General features: G+C 59.1%; 1 protein-coding gene across 1 annotated transcript in view; it reads left to right on the top strand.

Moving 5' to 3' along the window:
- The window catches only part of CROCC (ciliary rootlet coiled-coil, rootletin), a 41,569-nt gene that overhangs the window by 6,897 nt on the left and 13,922 nt on the right, over positions 1 to 20,750 (top strand). The window contains exons 7-26 of the mRNA XM_077775576.1: positions 489 to 595; positions 3,119 to 3,355; positions 4,202 to 4,298; positions 4,947 to 5,030; positions 5,268 to 5,304; positions 5,340 to 5,383; positions 6,078 to 6,277; positions 8,112 to 8,294; positions 9,584 to 9,728; positions 10,338 to 10,484; positions 10,858 to 11,027; positions 12,011 to 12,286; positions 12,553 to 12,680; positions 13,793 to 13,962; positions 15,764 to 15,943; positions 16,690 to 16,824; positions 17,487 to 17,630; positions 18,046 to 18,284; positions 18,951 to 19,110; positions 20,399 to 20,566. Coding sequence (XP_077631702.1) covers positions 489 to 595; positions 3,119 to 3,355; positions 4,202 to 4,298; positions 4,947 to 5,030; positions 5,268 to 5,304; positions 5,340 to 5,383; positions 6,078 to 6,277; positions 8,112 to 8,294; positions 9,584 to 9,728; positions 10,338 to 10,484; positions 10,858 to 11,027; positions 12,011 to 12,286; positions 12,553 to 12,680; positions 13,793 to 13,962; positions 15,764 to 15,943; positions 16,690 to 16,824; positions 17,487 to 17,630; positions 18,046 to 18,284; positions 18,951 to 19,110; positions 20,399 to 20,566 — 3,051 coding nt within the window. The remainder of the gene's footprint in view (positions 1 to 488; positions 596 to 3,118; positions 3,356 to 4,201; positions 4,299 to 4,946; positions 5,031 to 5,267; positions 5,305 to 5,339; positions 5,384 to 6,077; positions 6,278 to 8,111; positions 8,295 to 9,583; positions 9,729 to 10,337; positions 10,485 to 10,857; positions 11,028 to 12,010; positions 12,287 to 12,552; positions 12,681 to 13,792; positions 13,963 to 15,763; positions 15,944 to 16,689; positions 16,825 to 17,486; positions 17,631 to 18,045; positions 18,285 to 18,950; positions 19,111 to 20,398; positions 20,567 to 20,750) is intronic.

Raw genomic sequence — 20,750 nt, 5'->3', positions numbered from 1 at the left:
CAGCATCTAGAGTTCTCTGATTTGCTCATTTTAGCCACTCTGACTGGCGTGAGGTGGTATCTCAGTGTGGTTTTGATTTGTATTTCCCTGATGAGGAGGGATGCTGAGCATCGTTTCATGTGTCTGTTGGCCATCTGCAGGCCATCCTCATTTTAAAGAGAAGTTAAGTAACCTGCCCACGGTCGTGCATCTGGCTGCTGGGACGCAAACCTAGGTCTAGGGGAAGCACTTTCTGCCCTTTGCGCTGCCTGTTGCAGCCACAGCCCGTGGAGGCATTGCAACCCAGGTCCCCGGGCGAGAGGGAGGCTCTCAAGCCCGAGCTGGGGTTGGGGTGGGGACAGCTCCACTCCTAGCCCAGTGCGCACCCACTTCGCGGACAACCTAGTCTTCTGGGTGGTCGGAGTTGGCGAAGGGGGCGGAGCTGGCGGAGCTGGGGCGGGGCCGGGAGGAGGCGGGGCCGGCCCTCACTCCGCCCGCCTTCCCTGCAGTCCTTCAACACCTACGTCAGCAACGAGCACAGCCGCCTTCTCCTCCTCTGGAGGCAGGTGGTGGGGGTCCGTCGGCTGGTCAGCGAGGTGAAGATGTCCACCGAGAGGTGAGGCCCGGCTGGCGGAGGGGCGGCCCGGGGAGAGCTGCAGCCGCAGGAGACAGCCCCGCTTTTTACACTGAATTCAGCCTCGCGCAGTTGAACCTTAATCCAACCTAACACACCTACTGTGTGCTCGGCCCTGTGGCGATGCAAAAGCAACTAGTAAAGTTAATTCCTACCACCATCATGGCGGTCAGCATTTACTAGGTGTTGACTCTGAGCTAGGCTCTTTGGCCGTTTCATTTCTTCCGATATGGACAGGGTCCCTGTGAAGTAGGAACTGTGATAATCCCCACTTCACAGATGAGGGCACTGAGGCTCAGAGAGGCAGAGTGACCTTCCCAAGGTCACACAGCAGTAAGTAGTGGACTAGTCAGGAATTACAGCTCCTGCTTTTAATCCACTGGAATATTCAGCTTCTGCTATGGGACCTCGCAAGCTCTAGTGATGAAATGAGTGGAGAGTAACCCCTAGAACAGAGAGAATATCCCAGATGCTCAGAAGGATGGGAGGGGTGGGGCGGTCAGAGAAACACTTCATAGAGGAGGTGGAATTTGCACTGGCCTCAAGGGCTGGGTAGGATTTTAACCAGCAGAGACAGGGGCACTCCAAGCAGAAGGAAGAGCATGAGCAAAGGCTCGGAGGTAGGAGGAATGGCAGCCAGTGGGGTTGGAAAAAGACAGGTGAAGAGAGGTCAGGTTGGGAGAGCCTCAGAGGCCCCTGTCAGCAGAGGGGCTCGGTCCTGCTTCATCTTTGAGCAAGTGAGGCGGTGGGAGAGCTGAGGCGGCCAGGGCAATTCCTTCCTTTTGCATTAACATTTTATTTAATAATTTATTTAATGATCTTTTGTTAAAGCTTCTTTTTTGAAAAAAATGTTTAATATTTATTCATTTTTGAGAGAGAGAGAAAGAGAGTGTGGGGGAGGGGCAGAGAGAGAGGGAGACACAGGATCTGAAGCAGCTCCAGGCTCTGAGCCGTCAGCACAGAGCCCCATGGGGGCTGGAACCCATGAACCGCGAGATCATGACCTGAGCGGAAGTCGTCCGCTTAACCGACTGAACCCGCCAGGTGCCTCAGATGATCTTTTTAAAAAGTCATCAGATATTTTTGTGTTTNTTTGGATAAATACCTAGTAGTGCAATTGCTGGGTCGTAGGGTAGTTCTATTTTTAAGTTAGGTTTTTACTTCACACAAAGCAATATATAGTTTTTAGATTTATTTTTGAGAGAGAGAGAGAGAGAGAGAGAGAGAGAGAGACAGTATGAGCGGAGGAGGTGCAGAGAGAGAGGGAGACACAGAATCCAAGGCAGGCTCCAGGCTCTGAGCTGTCAGCACAGAGCCCGACACGGGGCTCGAACCCATGAGCTATGAGATTATGACTTGAGCCGAAGTCAGACGCTTCACTGACTGAGCCACCCAGGTGCCCCACAATCTGTTTTTAAGTTATTTATTTTGAGAGGGAGAGAGCACAAGTGGTGGATGGGGTGGACAGAGAGAGGGAGGGAGAGAGAATCCAAGCACTATCAGTGCAGAGCCCGATGTGGATCTCGAACCCACAAACCATGAGATCATGACCTGAGCTGGTCAGATGCTTAACTGACTGAGCCACCCAATAGTGGCCCTCTTTTGATGCACATTTAGATTGTCACCAGTATTTCTTTTCCTTTCTTTTTTTTTTTAATGTTTTATTTATTTTTGAGAGAGAGAGAGAGAGAGAGAGAGAGACAGCATGAGAAGGGGAGGGTTAGAGAGAGAGGGTGATACAGAATCTGAAGCAGTCTCCAGGCTCTGAGCTAGCTGTCAGCACAGAGCCCGACACGGGGCTCAAACCCATGAACCATGAGATCATGACCTGAACCGAAGTCGGACGCTTAACCGACTGAGCCACCCAGGTGCCCCATAGTATTTCTTACATGAGCAGTACTGCAGTGAATCACTTTATACTCAGGTCACTTCCCTTGCACTGGGCGATGTCTACAGGATAAATTCTAAGGGGTGTCATCAGTGGGTCAAAGAACCTACCCATTTATACTTCTCATTTAAAAAAAATTTTTTTTAATCTTTTATTTATTTTTGAGAGAGAGAGAGAGACAGCGTGAGCAGGGGAGAGTCAGAGAGAGGGAGTCACAGAATCCAAAGACAGGCTCCAGGCTCTGAGCTAGCGGTCAGCACAGAGCCCGACTGTGAGATCATGACTTGAGCCGAAGTCGGACGCTCAACAGACTGAGCCACCCAGGCGCCCCCCATTTATACTTTTCAGAGCACTTCCTAATTGCCCCGCATTGTGGTTACACCCACTTACCCTCCTGCCAGCAGTGTAGGAACAGCCAGTTAGTTTCTCCATAGTCTCACCTACACTGTGTGTTACGTGACTTTTTTTTTTTTTTTTNGTTTTTTTTTTTTTTTTTTTTTTGCCATCCGATAGTGGCATCCCACTATTAGCATCCTGGGATAGTTTTAATTTGATTTATACTTGGGAGCCTCCCCCGCTTCCCCAATCCCATCCCCCTCCATTGCTCTCCCCACCAGGGACCTGCTGCAGCTGGGAGGGGAGCTGGCCCGGACCTCAAGGGCCATCCAGGAGGCGGACGTGGGGCTGAGCGCGGGCCTGCGGCTGGCTGAGAGCCGGGCAGAGGCGGCCCTGGAGAAGCAGGCGCTGCTGCAGGTGCAGCTGGAGGAGCAGCTGCGGGACAAGGTGCTCCAGGAGAAGGACCTGGCCCAGCTGCAGGTGCAGAGCAACCTGGACAAAGCCCACCTCAGTGCCAGGTGAGGCAGGCACCACGTGGGGCAGGCTTCCCTGCGGACTGTGCGTCTGGGGCCGCGGGGAAGTGCGCGTGTCTGTTCACCGGGGATGGGTCCTTCCCCTGTGTGAGCTCAGCCGGTCTTCCCAGGCACCCCGTTTGGCAGAGGGGGAGACTGAGGTTCAGGGGGCTCTTGTCCAGGGCACATTATGAACAATTTAATCCCTGAGGCTAGAACTTACGCTCCCAGCTCCTGCGCCCTGGGTGAGTCCCAGAGATAGAGTGAGTGGCAACCTCATTCTCCTTTTATTTATTTAAAAAATTTTTTTTTAACATTTATTCATTTTTGAGAGAGAGAGAGAAAGAGAGGGGAAGGAGCAGAGAGAGAGGGAGACGGAATCTGAAGCAGGCTCCAGGCTCCGAGCTGTCAGCACAGAACCGGATGCAGGGCTCGAACTCACGGACTGTGAGATCATGACCTGAGCCGAAGTCGGACTCGAGCCACCCAGGCACCCCTCTTCTTTTATTTATTTATTTATTTGTTTGTTTACTTTTGAGAGAAAAGTGGAGCTCACCTGAAGTGGGGTTCGAGCTTACCCGGTGTGGGACTCGAACTCGTGAACCTGAGATCATGACCTGAGCCAAAGTCAGATGCTTAAAGACCGAGCCCCCCAGGTGCCCTCATTCTCCTTTTACAGATGAGCAGTCTGAAGTCCAGAGAGAAGTGACTTGCTCAAGTCACTTAATCCTAGGGTCCCCACCCCCACCCCTGCACCAAGGTTTGGGAAAGCATGAAGGACACATTGCTGGTGGGTTTGGAGGACAGGCCGGGTGGGTCTCGCCTTCACCTCTGTCACTGCCCTTCTTCCAGAGTGACAGAGCTGGCCCTGACAGTGGAGCGCCTTCAGAACCAGAATCTGGAGAAGGATCGAGTCAACAAGGCCCTTACCGAGAAGCTTGAGGCCCTGGTGAGCTGCAGGTGCCCCCGAGATGAGGCAGGGTGGGATCGGGAGGGCTGTGTTTGCTAGGGCCGCCCCTAGCATCCCATTCAGATTCGGTTTCACCCCTTGTTAATTGAGCACCTAGTATGTGCCAGGCTGGGTGTGAGCACCTACTGTGTGCCTGGCTGAGTGGTAAGTACATTCACCTCCTTTATCCCATTTCATTCTTTCATTCTCTATGGTATGAACCCATTACACAGATGAGGAAACTGTCTAGAATCTCAGAGCCAATAAGCTGGGGCTTGAAAAGAAGCCTGTGCCGCTAGCACGGGGTCCTTCCCTAGGAACCGAGCTGCCTCCCCACCAGAGGGACACCCCCTCCAGGGTACTGCCTGGGTTGGTCATCCTTCTGTGTGGGGCCTGGCCTGGGTTCTACGTTCGGCTCTCCTCCAGTAGGCTGTGTGACCTATACAGTGACACTGCACTTCTCTGGGCCTGGTCTGTTCAGTGAGGACACTGGGCATGCTATGGGGTTTACCAAGCGGCTGGCCTCTGGGCAGGGCCTCAGAGGCCACCTGATGGGTGGGGGGGGTAGGGAGGGAGATGAAGGTGGGGTTTCAGACTAGGGCAGAGACCCTGACCATCCCTTCTTTGTCTCCTCCTCACCACCCCCAGGAATCCCTGCGGCTCCAGGAGCAGGCGGCCCTGGAGGCAGAGGACGGAGAGGGGCTGCAGCAGACCCTGAGAGACCTGGCACAGGTGGGAGGTGGGAGGGAGCCCTGGGCAGGGAGGGGCCGGGCAGGGAGGGGGCCGCCACGCCCCCTGGTGGCCTTGCGCTGAATTGCAAGCGGTGGGGGCCCGGGGGACCCATGCTGCTGTTGGACTCCCTGCTAGCTGTTGGACGCGCGGCCCCTGCCACCCCACTGCCTCGCCTGGGGCTTCTTGGCCCAACTGGCCCGCGGCCCCCTCCTCACTGGCCTGGCCACCCCACCTCAGGCCGTCCTGTCGGACATGGAGAGCGGTGTCCAGCTCAGCNCTTTGGGAGGCACCAAGGGTGAAGTGCCCCCGCCCGCATCCACTCGGCCCTGCACAAGCGCCAGCTGCAGGTCCAGGTAGGAGGGGCACCAGCGCCCTGGGCGGAGCCGGAGTCCCTGGGGGAAGGGCTTGGGCCCTCAGGGGAGGGGCCAGTGCTGTGGGGGTGGGGCCAGGGAGGGGGCGGAGCCTGGGCCTGAGCATTTTGGGTGGCGCCAAAACCCAGAGTTAGAGCTACTGAATCGGGTCCCATGGAGGTGGCGGAGAGCTCTGGGGCCGAGCTGAGCCCGGAGTGGGAGGAGCTTGGGCAGCTGGGGGCGGAGCCTGGGCGGGGCTAGAGTCCCGGTGTAGAAAGAAGAGGTTCCGGGACAGACAGAGCCAGGACCCTGGGAAAAGGCCTGCAGCCTAGGATGAGAGGAGCTGGGGGAGCTAGGGGCAAGGAGGAGCCTGAGGGAGAGTCAGAACCAGGATGCAGAGGGGAGGAGCCTGGGAGCCCTGGGGTCGTCAGAATCCGGAAGAGGCGCGAGTGTGCTTGGTGGTTTGGCGGGGGCTTAGGTCAGTGTGTCCGAGGAAATGGAGGTCGCAGCCCTGGCAGGGCGCTCAGAAGGCGGGTGGGGGCGCAGTGGACGGGAGTGGAAACCCGGTCTGGAGGGCTTAGCCCCACTCTCCTGCCTCAGGCTTAGGCCACAGAGGAGGCCGCGTGCGTTCCTGGAATGAGCAGAGAGTAGGGGACGCTCCGGGAGCTTCCCAGACTCAGGGGGTCGCACGCCACAGGACATGCGTGGGCGCTATGAGGCCAGCCAGGACCTCCTGGGCACCCTGCGGAAGCAGCTTAGTGACAGCGAGGGGGAGCGCCGCAGCCTAGAGGAACAGCTGCAGCGTCTTCGGGACAAGACCAGCGGGGCCACCCAGGCTCATGAGGATGCCCAGCGCGAGGCCCAGCGGCTGCGGGGCGCCATCGACCTTCTGAACAGGTGCCTGAGAGGGCCAGAGGCGGGGGCCTGGATCGAATGCCCCCCCGAGCCTGTAAGCGCAGGGATTGCGCTGACATGGTCATGCAGAACTGGCCTTGTGTGTCTGTTAAAATTCAAATGAATTAGGGGCGCCTGGGCGGCTCAGTCCATTAAGTGTCCGCCCCTGATTTCTGCTCAGGTCATGATCTCACAGGTCATGAGTTCGAGACCTGTGTCAGACTGCGCTGACAGCACAGAACCTGCTTGAGATTCTCTGTCTCTCCGCCTCTCCCCTGCTCCCTCTCTTATCTCTTTCTCTCTCTCAAAAATAAACTATTTTAAAAAATTAAATTAATCAAACATTTTAAAAAATAAAAGTTCAGTCCCTCAGTTGTCCTTGACACATTTTAAAAGCTCAGTAGCCACAAAAGGCAGTAGGATGTTTCTGTCATCTCAGAGAGTTCTGATGACAGTGTCATTTCGGCGCTGTCATTGGAGATCTTTGAGACAAGAAACGATACACTGTTATTTTTGTTGTTGTTGTTTGCTGTTGCTCTTCAGAAATGTAACTGCAGAACTGAAAGTTTGAAAAAGGAAGGGGAGGGGCGCCTGGGTGGCTCAGTCAGTTAAGCATCCGACTTTGGCTCAAGGCATGATCTCACCAGGGCATGATCTCACAGTTTGAGAGTTCAAGCCCCATGTCGGGCTCTGTGCTGATGGCTCAGAGCCTGGGGCCTGCTTGGGATTCAGTGTGTCCCTCTCTCTCTGCCCCTTCCCAGCTCACGTTCTGTCTGTCTCTCTCTCAAAAATAAACATTAAAAAAATTAATAAAAAAAGAAAAAAGAAGGGGAAATAAAAAGGCAGCCTCACCTGCCTGTCCTAACCCCTGTTAGGGAGCACTGTTAGGAAGCACTGGATCTGCTCACTGTTGTGTTTGTGTTGGCAGTGAGGTAGAAAAGGCTTCTAGTACACCTGCCACGTGCTAGGCTCATTGCCAAGCGCTTTAGGCAGATTGCTTAAATGAGTCACCTGCGAGTCAGAGCTGTGACTATCCCGAGGTTGAGAGACTTGTGCAAGCTGACACAGCGGTGTGGCTGGGGTAGGCATTGGAATTCAGGTCCATCTGATAGCAAACCCCATGCTCCCCATGCCTTGGAAGGAGAGCGTTTACATAGCTGTGTTCACGGCAAACTCCTCATTTCGCAGTCTGCTGTTTTTACTTCATGTCATGCTATATGGTTTTCCCGCCCACTGCGGCCTTAGTGTCTGGTATGCGTACCGGTTGCCACTTCGAGTGAAGAGGCGGGGCAGTGGGGGCTGCGTCAGTGCTCAGCCCTAAGCTGATCCCCGAGCTAAGAACCCCCAGCAGGCCTGGAAGGAGGGGTTACAGACACACATCCCCCGCTCCGTTGCTGTGACTGCTGGAATCGGGGCAAGAGGCATCACTCTACACCTCCGGAGTCCCCAGTTGCTGTCCCCCTCCACCCCCCGCTGGCTACTACGTCCAGCGGCCTGTGCAGCTGGGCACACCCAGCTCTATGGGGCCTTCCAGAACTGAGGGGCCTTTCCTGGTCATACGGACTAGCCCGTGCGTCCCGAGAGCCCAGCATGGCCTTTTCAACCTGGTGGGGGTGGTTGGAGATCATGCCGGGGCCTCAATCCATTCCCCTGGGTGGGCTGGGGGAGTAGGAGAGCCGGGTGTCCTGTGCCGGGAAGAGTCAGCTCCAGGGAGGCGTGGATGAAGTGAGTGGTGCTTGGGCAGGGTCAGGGAAGGCTTCCTGGAGGCAGGTGCCTTAGAGGTCAGAGGACAGCAGCACCGGCACCCTCTTCAGCTCCCCCTCCTCCCGTCCCGCAGGGAGAAGGACAGCCTGGCCTGCAGCCTGCAGGCGGCCCAGCAGCAGGCCGAGGAGCTGCTGCAGGAGCGCGAGAAGCTGCAGGCGGCTCAGGAGGATCTGCGGCGCCAGCGGGAGCGGCTGGAGGAGGAGCGGGAGGACTCGGCGCGGGACGGCGAGCGGACCCGCAGGGAGCTGGAGCGCGCGTGAGTGGCTTCTGGCCTCCCCTGCCCGAAAGGGACCTTGGGGGTCCCGATGGTCCCCCTGGGCTCCAGGGAGGCCCTGCGGTGTCCCAGACGTCCTGCTGTCTTTTTTTCTGTTTTGCTTTTTGTTTTTTTTAATTTCTAGGAGAGAGAGAGAGAGACAGCGTGAGCAGGGGAGGGTCAGAGAGAGAGGGAGACACAGAATCCGAAGCAGGCTCCAGGCTCTGAGCTGTCAGCACAGAGCCTGATGCGGGGCTCGAACCCACAAACTGTGAGATCATGACCTGAGCTGAAGTCGGACGCCCAACTGACTGAACCACCCAGGCGCCCCTACATTTATTTATTTTTGAGAGACAGTGAGACAGAGTGTGAGCAGGGGAGGAGCAGAGAGCAAAGGAGACACAGAATCCAAAGCAGACTCCAGGCTCTGAGCCGTCAGCACTGAGCCCGACACAGGGCTCGAACCCACAAACTGTGAGCTCATGCCCTGAGCCGATGTCCGATGCTTAACCAACTGAGCCACCCAGGCGCCCCTCTCTCTTTCTCTCTCTCTCTTTTTTAACGTTTATTTCTTTTTCAGAGAAAGAGGAAGAGCAGGGGAAAGAGAGAGAGAGAGAGAGAGGATCCCAAGCAGGCTCTGCACTGTTAGCACAGGACCCAATGCAGGGCTCAAACTCAGGAACTATGAGATCATGACCTGAATCCAAGTCGGCCACTCACCTGACTGAGCCACACCCAGGCGCCCCTACCCTGAGGTTGTGTTCAGCCTTCGTGGCAACCCTGTGCTGTAGGAGCTCTCATCCCCGTTTTGTAGGTGGTGAAACTGAGGCATAGAAGGGCCGTGTAATTTGACCAAGGTCACACAGCTAGTTACTAGAAGAGCGAAGATTTGAACCCAAGCATTCTGCCTTCAGACTTAACCTCTTGACCGCTGCACTATTTACTTCTTGGAGGCATATGTAACAGTGGCGATTACGCTACTTTGAGGTAGCGGACAGTGTCCTTGCTTCTGCAGGCTGCTGGGGAGATACGTCAGGCACTATCTTGAGCACTTCATGTTCAGTAGGTCGCGTATCCTTATAACAGCTTCATGAGGCAGCTGTTACCCCATTTTGCAGATGTGCAAACTGAGGCCCAGAGGCCCAGAGCCAAAAGTGGTGGGCTTGGCTGTCCTTATGAGTGAGGCTCTGGCCTCCAGGCCTCCCGTCTCAGGCCTGGCCCCTGGCCTGCGCCAGCGGGAGACAATGAGCAGGGAAGTGACGCGGGGCCCCCGCCCACCCGGTGTCCCACAGCCACCGACAGCTGGAGCAGCTGGAAGGCAAGCGCTCGGGGCTGGTGAAGGAGCTGCTGGAGGTGCGGGAGGCGCTGAGCTGTGCCACGCTGCAGCGGGACGTGCTGCAGGCGGAGAAGGCCGAGGTGGCCGAGGCGCTGACCAAGGTGGGTCCCCGAGGCCCCCGGGCCTTCTCACTCCGGCCACACGCTGGCCCCGGTTTCGGGCTGGCCTCTGCCCCTGTGCACAGGCCGGTCCCGTCCACCCGGACCGCAGGCTGCCCTCGGGCCCCAGTCATAAGCCAACTGACCTCTCTTAGTGGCTGCTTTTCCAGATGCGTCTGGGGCGGTGCGTGGTGTTCAGGTCATCCCGTCCCACCTGGGGACACAGGTCCCGGGGCCCGTGAGCGCTGGGGACACAGTCCTTGGCGGGTGCCTGCCCCACCCCTGTAGTCTGGGTCCTGAGCAGGTCCTTAGAACCCGCTCTGTGGGGCCCTCTGAGCCCGGCCCTGCCCGCTGTGAGCTGGGGTTCGCCTCCTTCCAAGAGCTCTGCCGGGTGCGACTTCTTTTGAGTAGCTTCATAGGCAGCAGGCCTGTAGCGATTGTTTTCTGTGTCACGTTGTGTCTTCCCTCCCCCCCACCCCCTCTCTGAGGGTCCTGTCCCTCTGCTTCTTGTTTCTCCGCACCCTCCTGCCTCCATCCCCCGCCCTCTCCCATCTCCGTGCCTCTCCCCGCCTCTCCTCTCTCGTCTCTGGCTCCCCCGCCCCGCCCCTGCAGGCCGAGGCTGGCCGCGTGGAGCTGGAGCTCTCGATGACCAAGCTGAGGGTGGAGGACGCCTCTCTGCGGGACTCCTTGTCCAAGCTGAGCGCCCTCAACGAGAGCCTCGCCCAGGACAAGCTGGGTCTGAACCGCCTCGTCGCCCAGGTACGCCGTGCGCCCGCGGGGCCCACCTGTCGGCCCGCTCAGAAACCCGCCCTCACCCCTGCCTCCGGGCGTATCTCCCTGTACATCTCTGGCCCCGTACCTGTCCTGGTCGGTCACTGTTGTTCTCTTCTGACTCCGTCTGTGTCTTCTCTCTCGTGGTCTGCGAAAGAAGCAGCTCCACGGGGCGTCCTCTCTGCTGCCCCCACTCAGGGTCCCCACACCCTTCCCCCCAGGGAGCCTCCCCTGGGCTGGCCGTGATGGCTGGGTGGGTGGGCGGAGCGCAGGGGCCCTCGTGCTCCTGGGCCGGACCCCGTTCCCCTGGTGGTGGGGCTCAGCTGACCTGCTCATCCGCTTGCACCCGCTGCCGCTGCAGCTGGAGGAGGAGAAGGCGGCCCTAGTGGACCGGCAGCGGCAGGCAGAACAAGAGGCCTGCTTGGCACGGGAGGAGCAGGAGCGGCTGGAGCAGCTGCGGCGGGAGCAGGAGGTGGAGCAGCAGGGCCNCTGCACCAGGAGCCCTGCAGGCTGCAGGAGCAGCTGGCCCAGGTGGGTGGGGGAGGGGGGTGGCGGTGGGAGCGAGGAGGGAAGGGGTTTCAGGCTCCCGGCCTCCCTCATCCTGTCCTGGGGTAGCTCCCGGGGCCCAGGAGCCTGATTCTGGGTTTAAACCCAGCCCCCCCTTTGCTAGCTGGCTACCCAGATGGCCGATGCCTCAGTTGACCCATCTGTAATATGGGTCGTGATACGATAGCAGGTGGAGAAAGTTTGAATTGGAATCTTAGACTTTTTGGGACCGAGCTGGGAGGCACCCTAGGATTTCAGGGATCCAGGGACCTAGATACAGGGCCTGTCCTGGAGGGCCCAGGTTCCTGGGAGGGGCCCCTAGGGCATGGGGCTCCGGGCATAGGACGCACGGCTCTAGGTCTCCACCCTGAGTCGGTTTTGTGTATTCAGCTCCTCTGGAAATTTTCGGGCACAGAAAGCAATCTGTTACTCCCCAAACTAAGTGAGGACACTTATTTTTTTATTTGAGAAAGAGATAAGGGAGGGGCAGAGAGAGAGGGAGAGGGAGAGAATCTCAAAGACGCTCCATGCTCAGCACAGAACCTGGCGCAGGGCTCTGTCCCACGAACATGAGATCATGACCTGAGCCAAAGTCAGGACGCTCAACTGACTGAGCCACCCAGGCACCCCTATTTATTTGTTTTGAGAGAGGGGTGGGGGGAAAGAACGAGTGGGGAGGGGCAGAGAGAGAGGGAGACAGAATCCCACGCAGGGATTCTCTGTGAGCTCAGAGTCCACTGCGGGGCTCGATCTCACAAACTGTGAGATCATGACCTGAGCCGACATTAAGAGTCAGACGCTCAACCCACTGAGCCACCCAGGTGCCCCCAGACACTTCTTTTGTGTGCGTGCCCATTGCAGGTCCAGAGAAGGCTGTGATTTGTCCAAGGACACACAGCACAAAGAGTGGAGCCTAAGCCCAAAGCCAGGTCTCCCGCCTGCCAGGCCGGGGGCTGGGTCAGGCTCAGGCTCGGGCTCGGGGTGCTGCACGCCGAGCAGCTGAGGCATCTGGGGAGTGGTACTCATGGTGCCCGGCGTGGGGGGGGGCAGCTCTCCCGGCAGCTGAGTGGGCGGGAGCAGGAGCTGGAGCAGGCGCGGAGGGAGACGCAGCGGCAGGTGGAGGCCCTCGAGCGGGCGGCCCGGGAGAAGGAGGCTCTGGCCAAAGAGCGGGCCGGCCTGGCGGTGCAGCTGGCCGCGGCCGAGCGGGAAGGCCGGACCCTGTCGGAAGAGGCCACACGCTTGCGGTAAGGCCTCGGGCTCTGCCCACCCTGGGCGGGGGGAGCAGGGGGGGGGACAGGCAGGTGCCCTGACATTGGCCCTTAGGGGCAGTCACTTAGGAGCCAGGCTTGCCAACACATTCTAGCTAGGGCCCAGCCTTCCCCAGGGAGCATGGGCCTGGCTGGGCAGGTAGCCTGGCACCTGGCCCGCGGCTGGCCACGCCCTGGGAGCCACCGTTTCCTGGGGCCCAGGGAGCTGAGTCCCGAGGCCTCGGGGATTATATGTGCCGCAGCCTGGAGAAGGAAGCCCTGGAGAGCAGCCTGTTTGAGGTGCAGCAGCAGCTGACGCAGCTCGAGGCCCGCCGGGAGCAGCTGGAAACCAACGGGCAGACCCTGCTGCTGGCCAAGGAGACCCTGGCGGGTATGGGGGCCCGAACCTGGGGTAGGGAACTCAAGGCTCCAGCCTGCTCTGTAACCAGTTGGGGTCTGGGGGCTCTGGAAGAGCGGGGAGGACACTGGCTTTGGAGTCTGGCCAACCTGGGTTCTAATTCTGCTTTTGGTACTTAGATCTGAGCTCTCTCGAGCAAGCCTCTTCCCTCTCTGGGCCGAAGGTTCCTCACTGACAGTTGGAGATGATAATGCTCATCCTCTAAGGGTGTAGCCAGGATGAGGCGAGAAAAGCATGTGAAGGCCTTGGCGCTGGGCCTGGTCAGCCAGCGGGGGCTGTTTGTCGTCATCAGGGCACTTTGGTCCGAGTTCTCTGCAGAGCCATGGACTCTCTCGGCCCCACGCCCGCAGCCCCTCTTCCCTCCACTTTCCCCACCCACTGTCTCAACTCAGGGGTTCCTCTTACACAACAGGCATTCACCAGGCATCCACTTGGGCCCTAAAACTTACTTTTGCCGTCCACATCTATCTGAGCCAGACAGAGCCAGGAAGGCAAATGCCGACAGAGTCTCTGGCGGGCTTCCCACCCGGGAGATGGTTTTGAGATTATTCACGGCAGGGCGTGACTTCCCCATGGTCACCTCCATGAGTGCTGACAGTCAAGTGCATTTTTGGCAATCATTCTTTAAAGGAGATGCCTTATGGAAAGCTGTGCAGCTTTAGAAAATTACCTGTCTTCTCTGAGCCTCCATTTCCTCATGCGTAGATTGGGCGTGAGAGAAGCAACCTAGGTGTGTTATGAAGGTGCAGTGAGAATAGATCTCTCACGTGCTCGGCCAGGAGTCTGGCCCCTTGTAAGCACTTAAGGAATAATGGCAGTTGTTATATTTTTGCTAACCCCCCCATTTGGGCGGGGGGGGGTCTTCCTCATGTCATTTCATTTCTTTGATGCCATTCCCAGTCGACAGGGAGTGGGGGATAGGGCCCACGTACCCATGTGGCAGATGGGGAAACTGAGGCCCAGAGAGAGCAGGAAGCTTCTCCAAGGGAACTCAGCCTAGATCCCAGCTGGGCCCTCTGTTTTCGGGATTTTGCCCACGCGGCCCAGGGGGAGGGTCGGACCCTAGCCTGTCCCTTCCTGTGCAGGAGAGCTGGCGGGCCTGCGGCAGCAGATGACAACCACAGAGGAGAAGGTGGCCCTGGACAAGGAGCTGATGGCCCAGAAGCTGGTGCAGGCCGAGCGGGAGGCCCAGGCCTCTCTGCGGGAGCAGCGGGCTGCCCACGAGGAGGACTTGCAACGACTACAGCGAGAGAAGGTTCGAGAGAAGGTTCCGGCAGCTGGTGGGGACAGGCAGGGCTCTGAGGTAGCAGCTCCTCTGTTCCCTCAGGCAACTCACCCTTCTCACTCTGCATCAGTCTCCAAATCTGGAACTCGGTTCCAGGGCCCCGGAGGGCAGCTGTGAGGATCCCGTGGGGAGGCCTCATCAAGCATGCAGATTCCCAGGCCCCACATCTGGTTCAACCCTGGCGATCCTGATGCAGGGGGTCCACAGCCACATTTGGGAAATGCTGACCAAATGTCAGCACTTTTTTTTTAAGTTTATTTATTTGTTTTGAGAGAATGTGCATGAGCGCAAGTGGGGGAGGGGCAGAGAGAAATGAAGAGAGCTCTCAAGCAGGCTCTGCACCATCAGCCCCTGATGTGGAGCTCCGACTCACAAACCATGAGGTCATGACCTGAGCCCAAGTCAGCCTCAGCGCTTAATGGACTGAGCCACCTAAGCACCCCAGGAAAACACTTTAATTTGCTAAGAAGTGCTGTTTACATATGAAAGACCACTCTGGGACCTGAGCAGTTAGAAAGGGGAAGAGCCAGGTCACCTCAAGGCAGAACAGAGCTAAGAACGCTGGTTCTAGAATTTCTTTGCCTGGCTTTGGACCTGATCTTGGTCCCATGGTGGTTAGGTGGTTGCCTAAGGCCTCTGTGCCATCATATCCCCGCCTGTAACATTGGGGACGCTGACAGACGCCGATAGAGTATTGTGAGGGTGAGCTGAAACCATCCATATAAAGGGTTTAGCATAATGACTGGCACTTCATAACTGCTCTGTAATCGCTGACTTATTACCGTGGCACTAAGATACTGGCCAGAGCCCATGTTGGACCAGGCTGCCTCTGAAAGAGCTTCAGGCTCTTGCTTTAGGACGCCAGGGGGCACCACATCACCCCCATAGTCGTCTTAGACTTGCGTGGATAGTATCTTCCGTCTCCAGCAGGTGGCAGCAAAGCGTTTGAAGAAGGGGCACCTCAGAAGGTTGCTCGGGCCTAGTGCTGAGGCCCGAGTGCCTGCCTGGGACCCCGAGGGGGCTGTTCTTTCTTTGCCTGTGGGTTCTGCCTACCCACCCATCCAGCTAGTCACCAGGGAGCCAAGCTCCTGTGTCATCTCTGACCCCTCCTGTGCCTTCTGACTTGGCCTCTTAATATCACCAAATCTGTTCCCTTCGGTCCAGCCCCAGACCCCCTCTGCCCCTCGCAGCCCACCCAGCTCCTTGCTACGCCAGCCCCGATCCCGGTCCCTCTTCCACAGCTTCTGAACCCCTTGGTCCAGAATTCAGATTGCTCCTTGTCACCCTGGCTTGAGGCTCTCTGTTGCCCCGACTCTTCTCGGAATCGGCCCACCCCTCTCTACAGCCCACAGGGCCTGGTCTGGCCCGGCCGCGGCCCGTGGCTTCTGGTTCATGTCCTCCCTCATAGTCCAGGCTCCAGTGACCTTAAACACAGTGTGTCACGTTTTCTCTTTTTCTCCTGGCCCCGGGGCTAGACTCTGGGCCTGGGGTTCTGTTTCTTTTCTCTCTTGACCTGACCGACTGCCGCTCATCTCTCCTTTGGGACATGTTCTCGGACCCCCAGGCCAGGCTTCCGCCGCTCCCTGGGGCACCCACAGCCCTGGCGTGACCCCGTCGCGGCCCTTATCACTCCCCCCACCTTGTAGTTACCTGGTGGCCTGCCCTGCCTCTCAGGGTCTGGGCTGCAAGCGGCTCTTGCTGGCCTGAGGTTGGTGACGGGCTGCCCGGGTCCAGCCTCGCGGGTCACCCGTGCCTGGGGCCTGGCCCGCAGGAGGCAGCGTGGCGGGAGCTGGAGGTCGAGCGGGCCCAGCTGCAGAGTCAGCTGCAGCGGGAACGGGAGGAGCTGCTGGCACGGCTGGAGGCGGAGAAGGAAGAGCTGAGTGAGGAGATCGCAGCGCTGCAGCAGGAGCGGGATGAGGGCCTCCTCCTGGCCGAGAGCGAGAAGCAGCAGGTCCGTGAGCCCCGGTGTGGCCTCCGCTGCTGCCCGAGGGGCCCCTGTCCCGGGGCTGGGCCCGGCTCGCCACCCGGCCACTGGGAGCTAGGAGTCCCTCTCTGGGTCTCAGCTTCCTCATCTGCAGGATGGGGGGGACTGAAAGGGTGTGCGTGAAGCGTTGCTGAGACCTTGTTCGGTGAACCGTGTCTGGTGCGCGGTGGAAGTGCCCCGAGTGGCTGTCACTGTGTGACACTGGGCCCAAGAAAGCTGACCTACAGTCTGCCATCCCTTCTGCCACCCCGGGGTGGGCCATGGGGCCCCTGCTGCTTTCTGAGCAGCCCCTGTGAGGCCCACATGTATCAGCTGAACCCTCCTCAAAAGAGCTAACTCCTGACTTTCCTGTAACGTAAAGGAGACAGGCCAGGCTGTGTCCATCTCCTGCCCTTACTGGCTGGGTCGCTCTGAGCAAGCCACTCTCCCTCTCTGGGTCCATTTGCTCATCTGCAAAAGGGGGATAATGAGGGGCAAGGATTATCGTGGCAAGTCAGCAGGATTTCTAAGTTGAGTCCATGTCCAGACTTGCTGTTAACAGTGGTTGTGCCCTTTCCTGGGGCTACGGAGGGGGTGAGTCTGCACCGCCACCCTGGGCCCACCTGTGGTGACCCAGACAAGGCACCAAGCCCCCAGTGGGCACGTTTCCCAGGGCAGGGTAGGGGAAGGGCCCCAGCCTGCCCCCAAGCCCTTTGCTCCTTGCCTTCACCCAGGCCCTGTCCCTGAAGGAGTCCGAGAAGACGGCGCTGTCCGAGAAATTGATGGGTGCGCAGCACAGCCTGGCCGCCATCTCCCTGGAGGTGGAACGGCAGAAGAGAGACGCTCAGAGCCGGCAGGAACAGGACCGGGTAGGGCAGGCCAGGCAGGTGGGCCTCCATCTGAGCCAGGAGGCAGACCCTGCATGGAGGGGCCCCTGTCTGCAGGAGAGGCCCCTGGGGAAGCCCCCAGGCTATGGGGGGGGAAGCTTCTGCCCTTCCGCTGGGTCCCCCGTCAGAGGGGGGCGGCAGAACCCTGCCTGGTGAATCCTAGTCTGAGGGCGGAGAGCAGCTGTGGGGACGGCGCTCCCTGGGCATCGAGGGATCAGCAGATGGCGAGGCAGGCCAACGGGAAGGGCCGTGTTTGGAGCTGCAGGTGGCCGGTAGAGCTGGCCCTGCAGGGAACAGCGTGGGGAGGGGGACGGGGGCACCAAGTCAGGGGAGTCCGTCTGTCCTAGAGCACCGTGAACGCCCTGACGTCCGAGCTGCGGGACNTGGGGGGGAAGCTTCTGCCCTTCCGCTGGGTCCCCCGTCAGAGGGGGGCGGCAGAACCCTGCCTGGTGAATCCTAGTCTGAGGGCGGAGAGCAGCTGTGGGGACGGCGCTCCCTGGGCATCGAGGGATCAGCAGATGGCGAGGCAGGCCAACGGGAAGGGCCGTGTTTGGAGCTGCAGGTGGCCGGTAGAGCTGGCCCTGCAAGGAACAGCGTGGGGAGGGGGACAGGGGCACCAAGTCAGGGGAGTCCGTCTGTCCTAGAGCACCGTGAATGCCCTGACGTCCGAGCTGCGGGACCTCCGGGCCCAACTCGAGGAGGCCGCCGCAGCCCACGCCCAGGAGGCCAAGAGGCTGCAGGAACAGGCCCGAAACCTGGACAGGCAGCGGGAATCCTCTGCGCGCGAGGTGAGCCGCCCACCCTCCCTCTTCCGGGCAGCACACCCTCAGCGCCGCGGGGGGGCCTGGCCTGCTAGGGCCCGAAAGAGCGTGTAAGGTTGGTCCCTGCATTTGAGATCGAGCGAGCAGCCAATGTGGAGAGGAGGCGGTGAGCCTTCATTAAGTACGCGTATCCTTGTGGGACCCGGCCCTGGCGCGGTCCCTGCCCTCTCCGTGTCCCTCCGTAGGAAGATCCTGGTGGGTGATTGATTCAGGCCCAAACGCCACTAACTCCCGCACGCTTCGCCCCAGATCAGAACTCACACCTGTGGTCTGAGTCGCTGCAGAGCCATGGGAGAGGGGGGTGCCTGTGGCCAGGGACATAGGCATGGGCCGGCTCGAGGAGGGCCTGCACGCTGTCCCCTGACACCCACCCCCGTCACAGGCGGAAGAGCTTCGGAAGCAGCTGCGCCTGCTGGAGGACGCCCGTGATGGGCTGCGGCGAGAGCTGCTGGAGGCCCAGCGCAAGGTGCGCGACAGTCAGGACGGCCGGGAGGCCCAGCGCCAGGAGGCGGGCGAGCTGCGGCGCAGCCTGGACGAGGGGGCCAAGGAGCGCGAGGCCCTGCGGCGTTCCAACGAGGAGCTGCGGGTGGCCGTGAAGAAGGCTGAGAGCGAGCGGATCAGGTGGGGCGCCGCCGGGGCAGGGGGCAGCCCGGGGTCCTTCTCTGCGCCCGTCCTTCACATGGGATCACGTCCCTGGAAGCTAACTTCCCCCCCAAGGTTCTGGGGGAAAATCACACAGTCAGGGAGTCTCTGCCCTTGAACCACGGCTGGACGCGCGGGTGGTTTTAGGTGACTTTCCTTCTGAAGGAAGGGGAGAGGTAGCGGCCGCCCCCAGCTGCTGGTGTCACCCTGGAGACTAGCCCCGACCCTGGAGTCAGCAGGTGGCCTCTTGTGGCCTCGGGCCTGGCCGCTGGCCCTACAGGGCTTAGCCCAGGAGGGGCCGCGTGGGCAAGTAACACTTGGGGCACCTCTAGGCCAAGAGCCAGTCAGACTGACTCCAGGGATTAGGGAAACAGACTTTTTTTTAAGTTTGTTTATTTTGAGAGAGAGAGCGAGCAAGGGAGGGGCAGAGAGAGAATCCCAAGCAGGCTCCTCACTGTCAGCACAGAGCCCGATGTGGGGCTTGAACTCACGGACCATGAGATCGTGACCTGAGCCGAAACTGAGTCGGACCGACTGAGCCCCCCAGGCGCCCCGAGGGGAACAGACTTCTGTGTAGATCCACGCACTCTTCCCAGGACCGGTGGCTGCCGCCGACCTTTGCCCTCTGCCCCTTCCCCACTCCAGCCTGAAGCTTGCCAACGAGGACAAGGAGCAGAAGCTGGTGCTCCTCACGGAGGCGCGGGTGGCCGCGGGCAGGGAGGCCGAGGAGCTGCGGGCCGGGCTGCAGGAGGTGGAGCGCTCCCGGCTGGAGGCCCGCAGGGAGCTTCAGGAGCTACGGCGGCAGGTACCACCCCCCCACTCTACCCGCCCTGCCCCGGGCCCTTGCCGTGGGCTGCTGGGCCGGTAGCACCCCCTCTCTGGAGCCTGGGTGGCCCTGGATATGAAACTGGGGCCTTGAACTATAACAAGGCTTTGCGACCAATGAACCCCCGAAACTGTGTGCAAAAGTGTGTGTCTGTGTGTGCGTGCGTGCGTGTGTGTGTGTACACATACATTTGTATACATAGTTGTCACATTTCTCCAAGGAGACAGTCTGGAGCTCCTGTCCAAATCTCAGAGGAATCCATGCACAACAAAAGGTGTAGACCCCGTGAGATGGCTCAGGAGCTGGCGGACACTTGTCTAAATATTTCCGGCTCTTCGGGCCGTACAGTCTCTGTCACAATTACTCAGCTCCACCGGCAGCGGGAGAAAGCAGCCGCCCCACACACTGCATCCGGCGGGTGTCCGTTAAAACTTTGTTGATGGGCGCTGACATTTGATTTTATATCATTTTTCATGTGCAAGGCATATTGTTTTGGATTTCCTTTCCATCATTTCAAAATGAATCATGTCCAACGATTCACAAATGTGGGAAAACCGTCCTTGGGTCAGGCTTTCCCAGAAAGCGTATGAACAGGCGGTAGCCCCGTTTGGCTCTTTGGCTCTGCCTTGTCCAGAGAGGTCACAGCCTGACTGCCAGATCCTCTTCATCTGTCACCAGTGCCCCCCTTTACCCCTTTGGGCCCCTTCCTGTTGGGTTGAAGTCCTGGGAAGCCACAGGAGTCCCCGAAAGGAAGTCACATGTATGTGCCAGGCTCTGGTCAGGTGTTTCGCATGCACCCTCACTCGAGCGCTGTGGGGTAGGTGGGCCTTACCCCCGACCTGCTCCCGCGGGGAAATGGGTTTAGAACATACCTTTGTGTTCTGCTCATCTGAGATTAAATCCCAGTCTGCTGCTGGTGGGCTGTGTGGCTTGGAGCAAGTCCCTTCTCTCTGAGCTCCACTGTCTGTTCAATAAGGATAATATCAGTACCTGCCCCATAGACCGTTGTGTGAGATTGAATGAGTTCATACAGTTGAAGTGCTTAGAACAGCTGTGGACACACTCAGTGAAGTTTTCTGGGGCAGGTTCCCAGTGGCTTTGGGGTGATGTTCAACGTCTCTGTGTCCCTCCCTAGAGCAGTGGGTGCTGAGTGCTCCCTGTGCCTGGACAAGACCAGGTGTAGAGGCAGAGTGGAACGCGCCCTCCCCACCCTGGGCTAGAAGGGGCTGTGGATGCCAGGCCCTACCTGGTCTGCTCTCTCTCGCAGATGAAGATACTGGACAGTGAGAACACCAGGCTGGGCCGGGAGCTGGTGGAGCTGCAGGGCCGCCTGGCACTGGGCGAGCGGGCGGAAAAGGAGGGCCGGCGGGAGGCCCTGGGCCTCCGACAGAAGCTGCTGAAGGGCGAGGCCAGCCTGGACGCCATTCGGCAGGAGGTAACTCGGGTGTGGATGGGGAAGGTCTTAGGAGGCAGTTGGGGGGTGCCCTGTGTTTCCGCCCCCCCAGCAAGAAGCAGATGGGGACTCCAGTGCTGGACCTCCCTAGGACTGGTTCCTGTCCTCCATTCTTTGAGATTCTTCCCCAAGTTTAATAGTAATAACAGCAGTAAGAACGGGAGGG

This window comes from Crocuta crocuta, unplaced genomic scaffold (genome assembly GCF_008692635.1).
Source record: "Crocuta crocuta isolate KB4526 unplaced genomic scaffold, BGI_CrCroc_1.0 scaffold127, whole genome shotgun sequence".
Taxonomy (NCBI): domain Eukaryota; kingdom Metazoa; phylum Chordata; class Mammalia; order Carnivora; family Hyaenidae; genus Crocuta; species Crocuta crocuta.
Note: the sequence above shows the minus strand (reverse complement) of the source record. Positions and strands in the feature narration are given on the sequence as shown.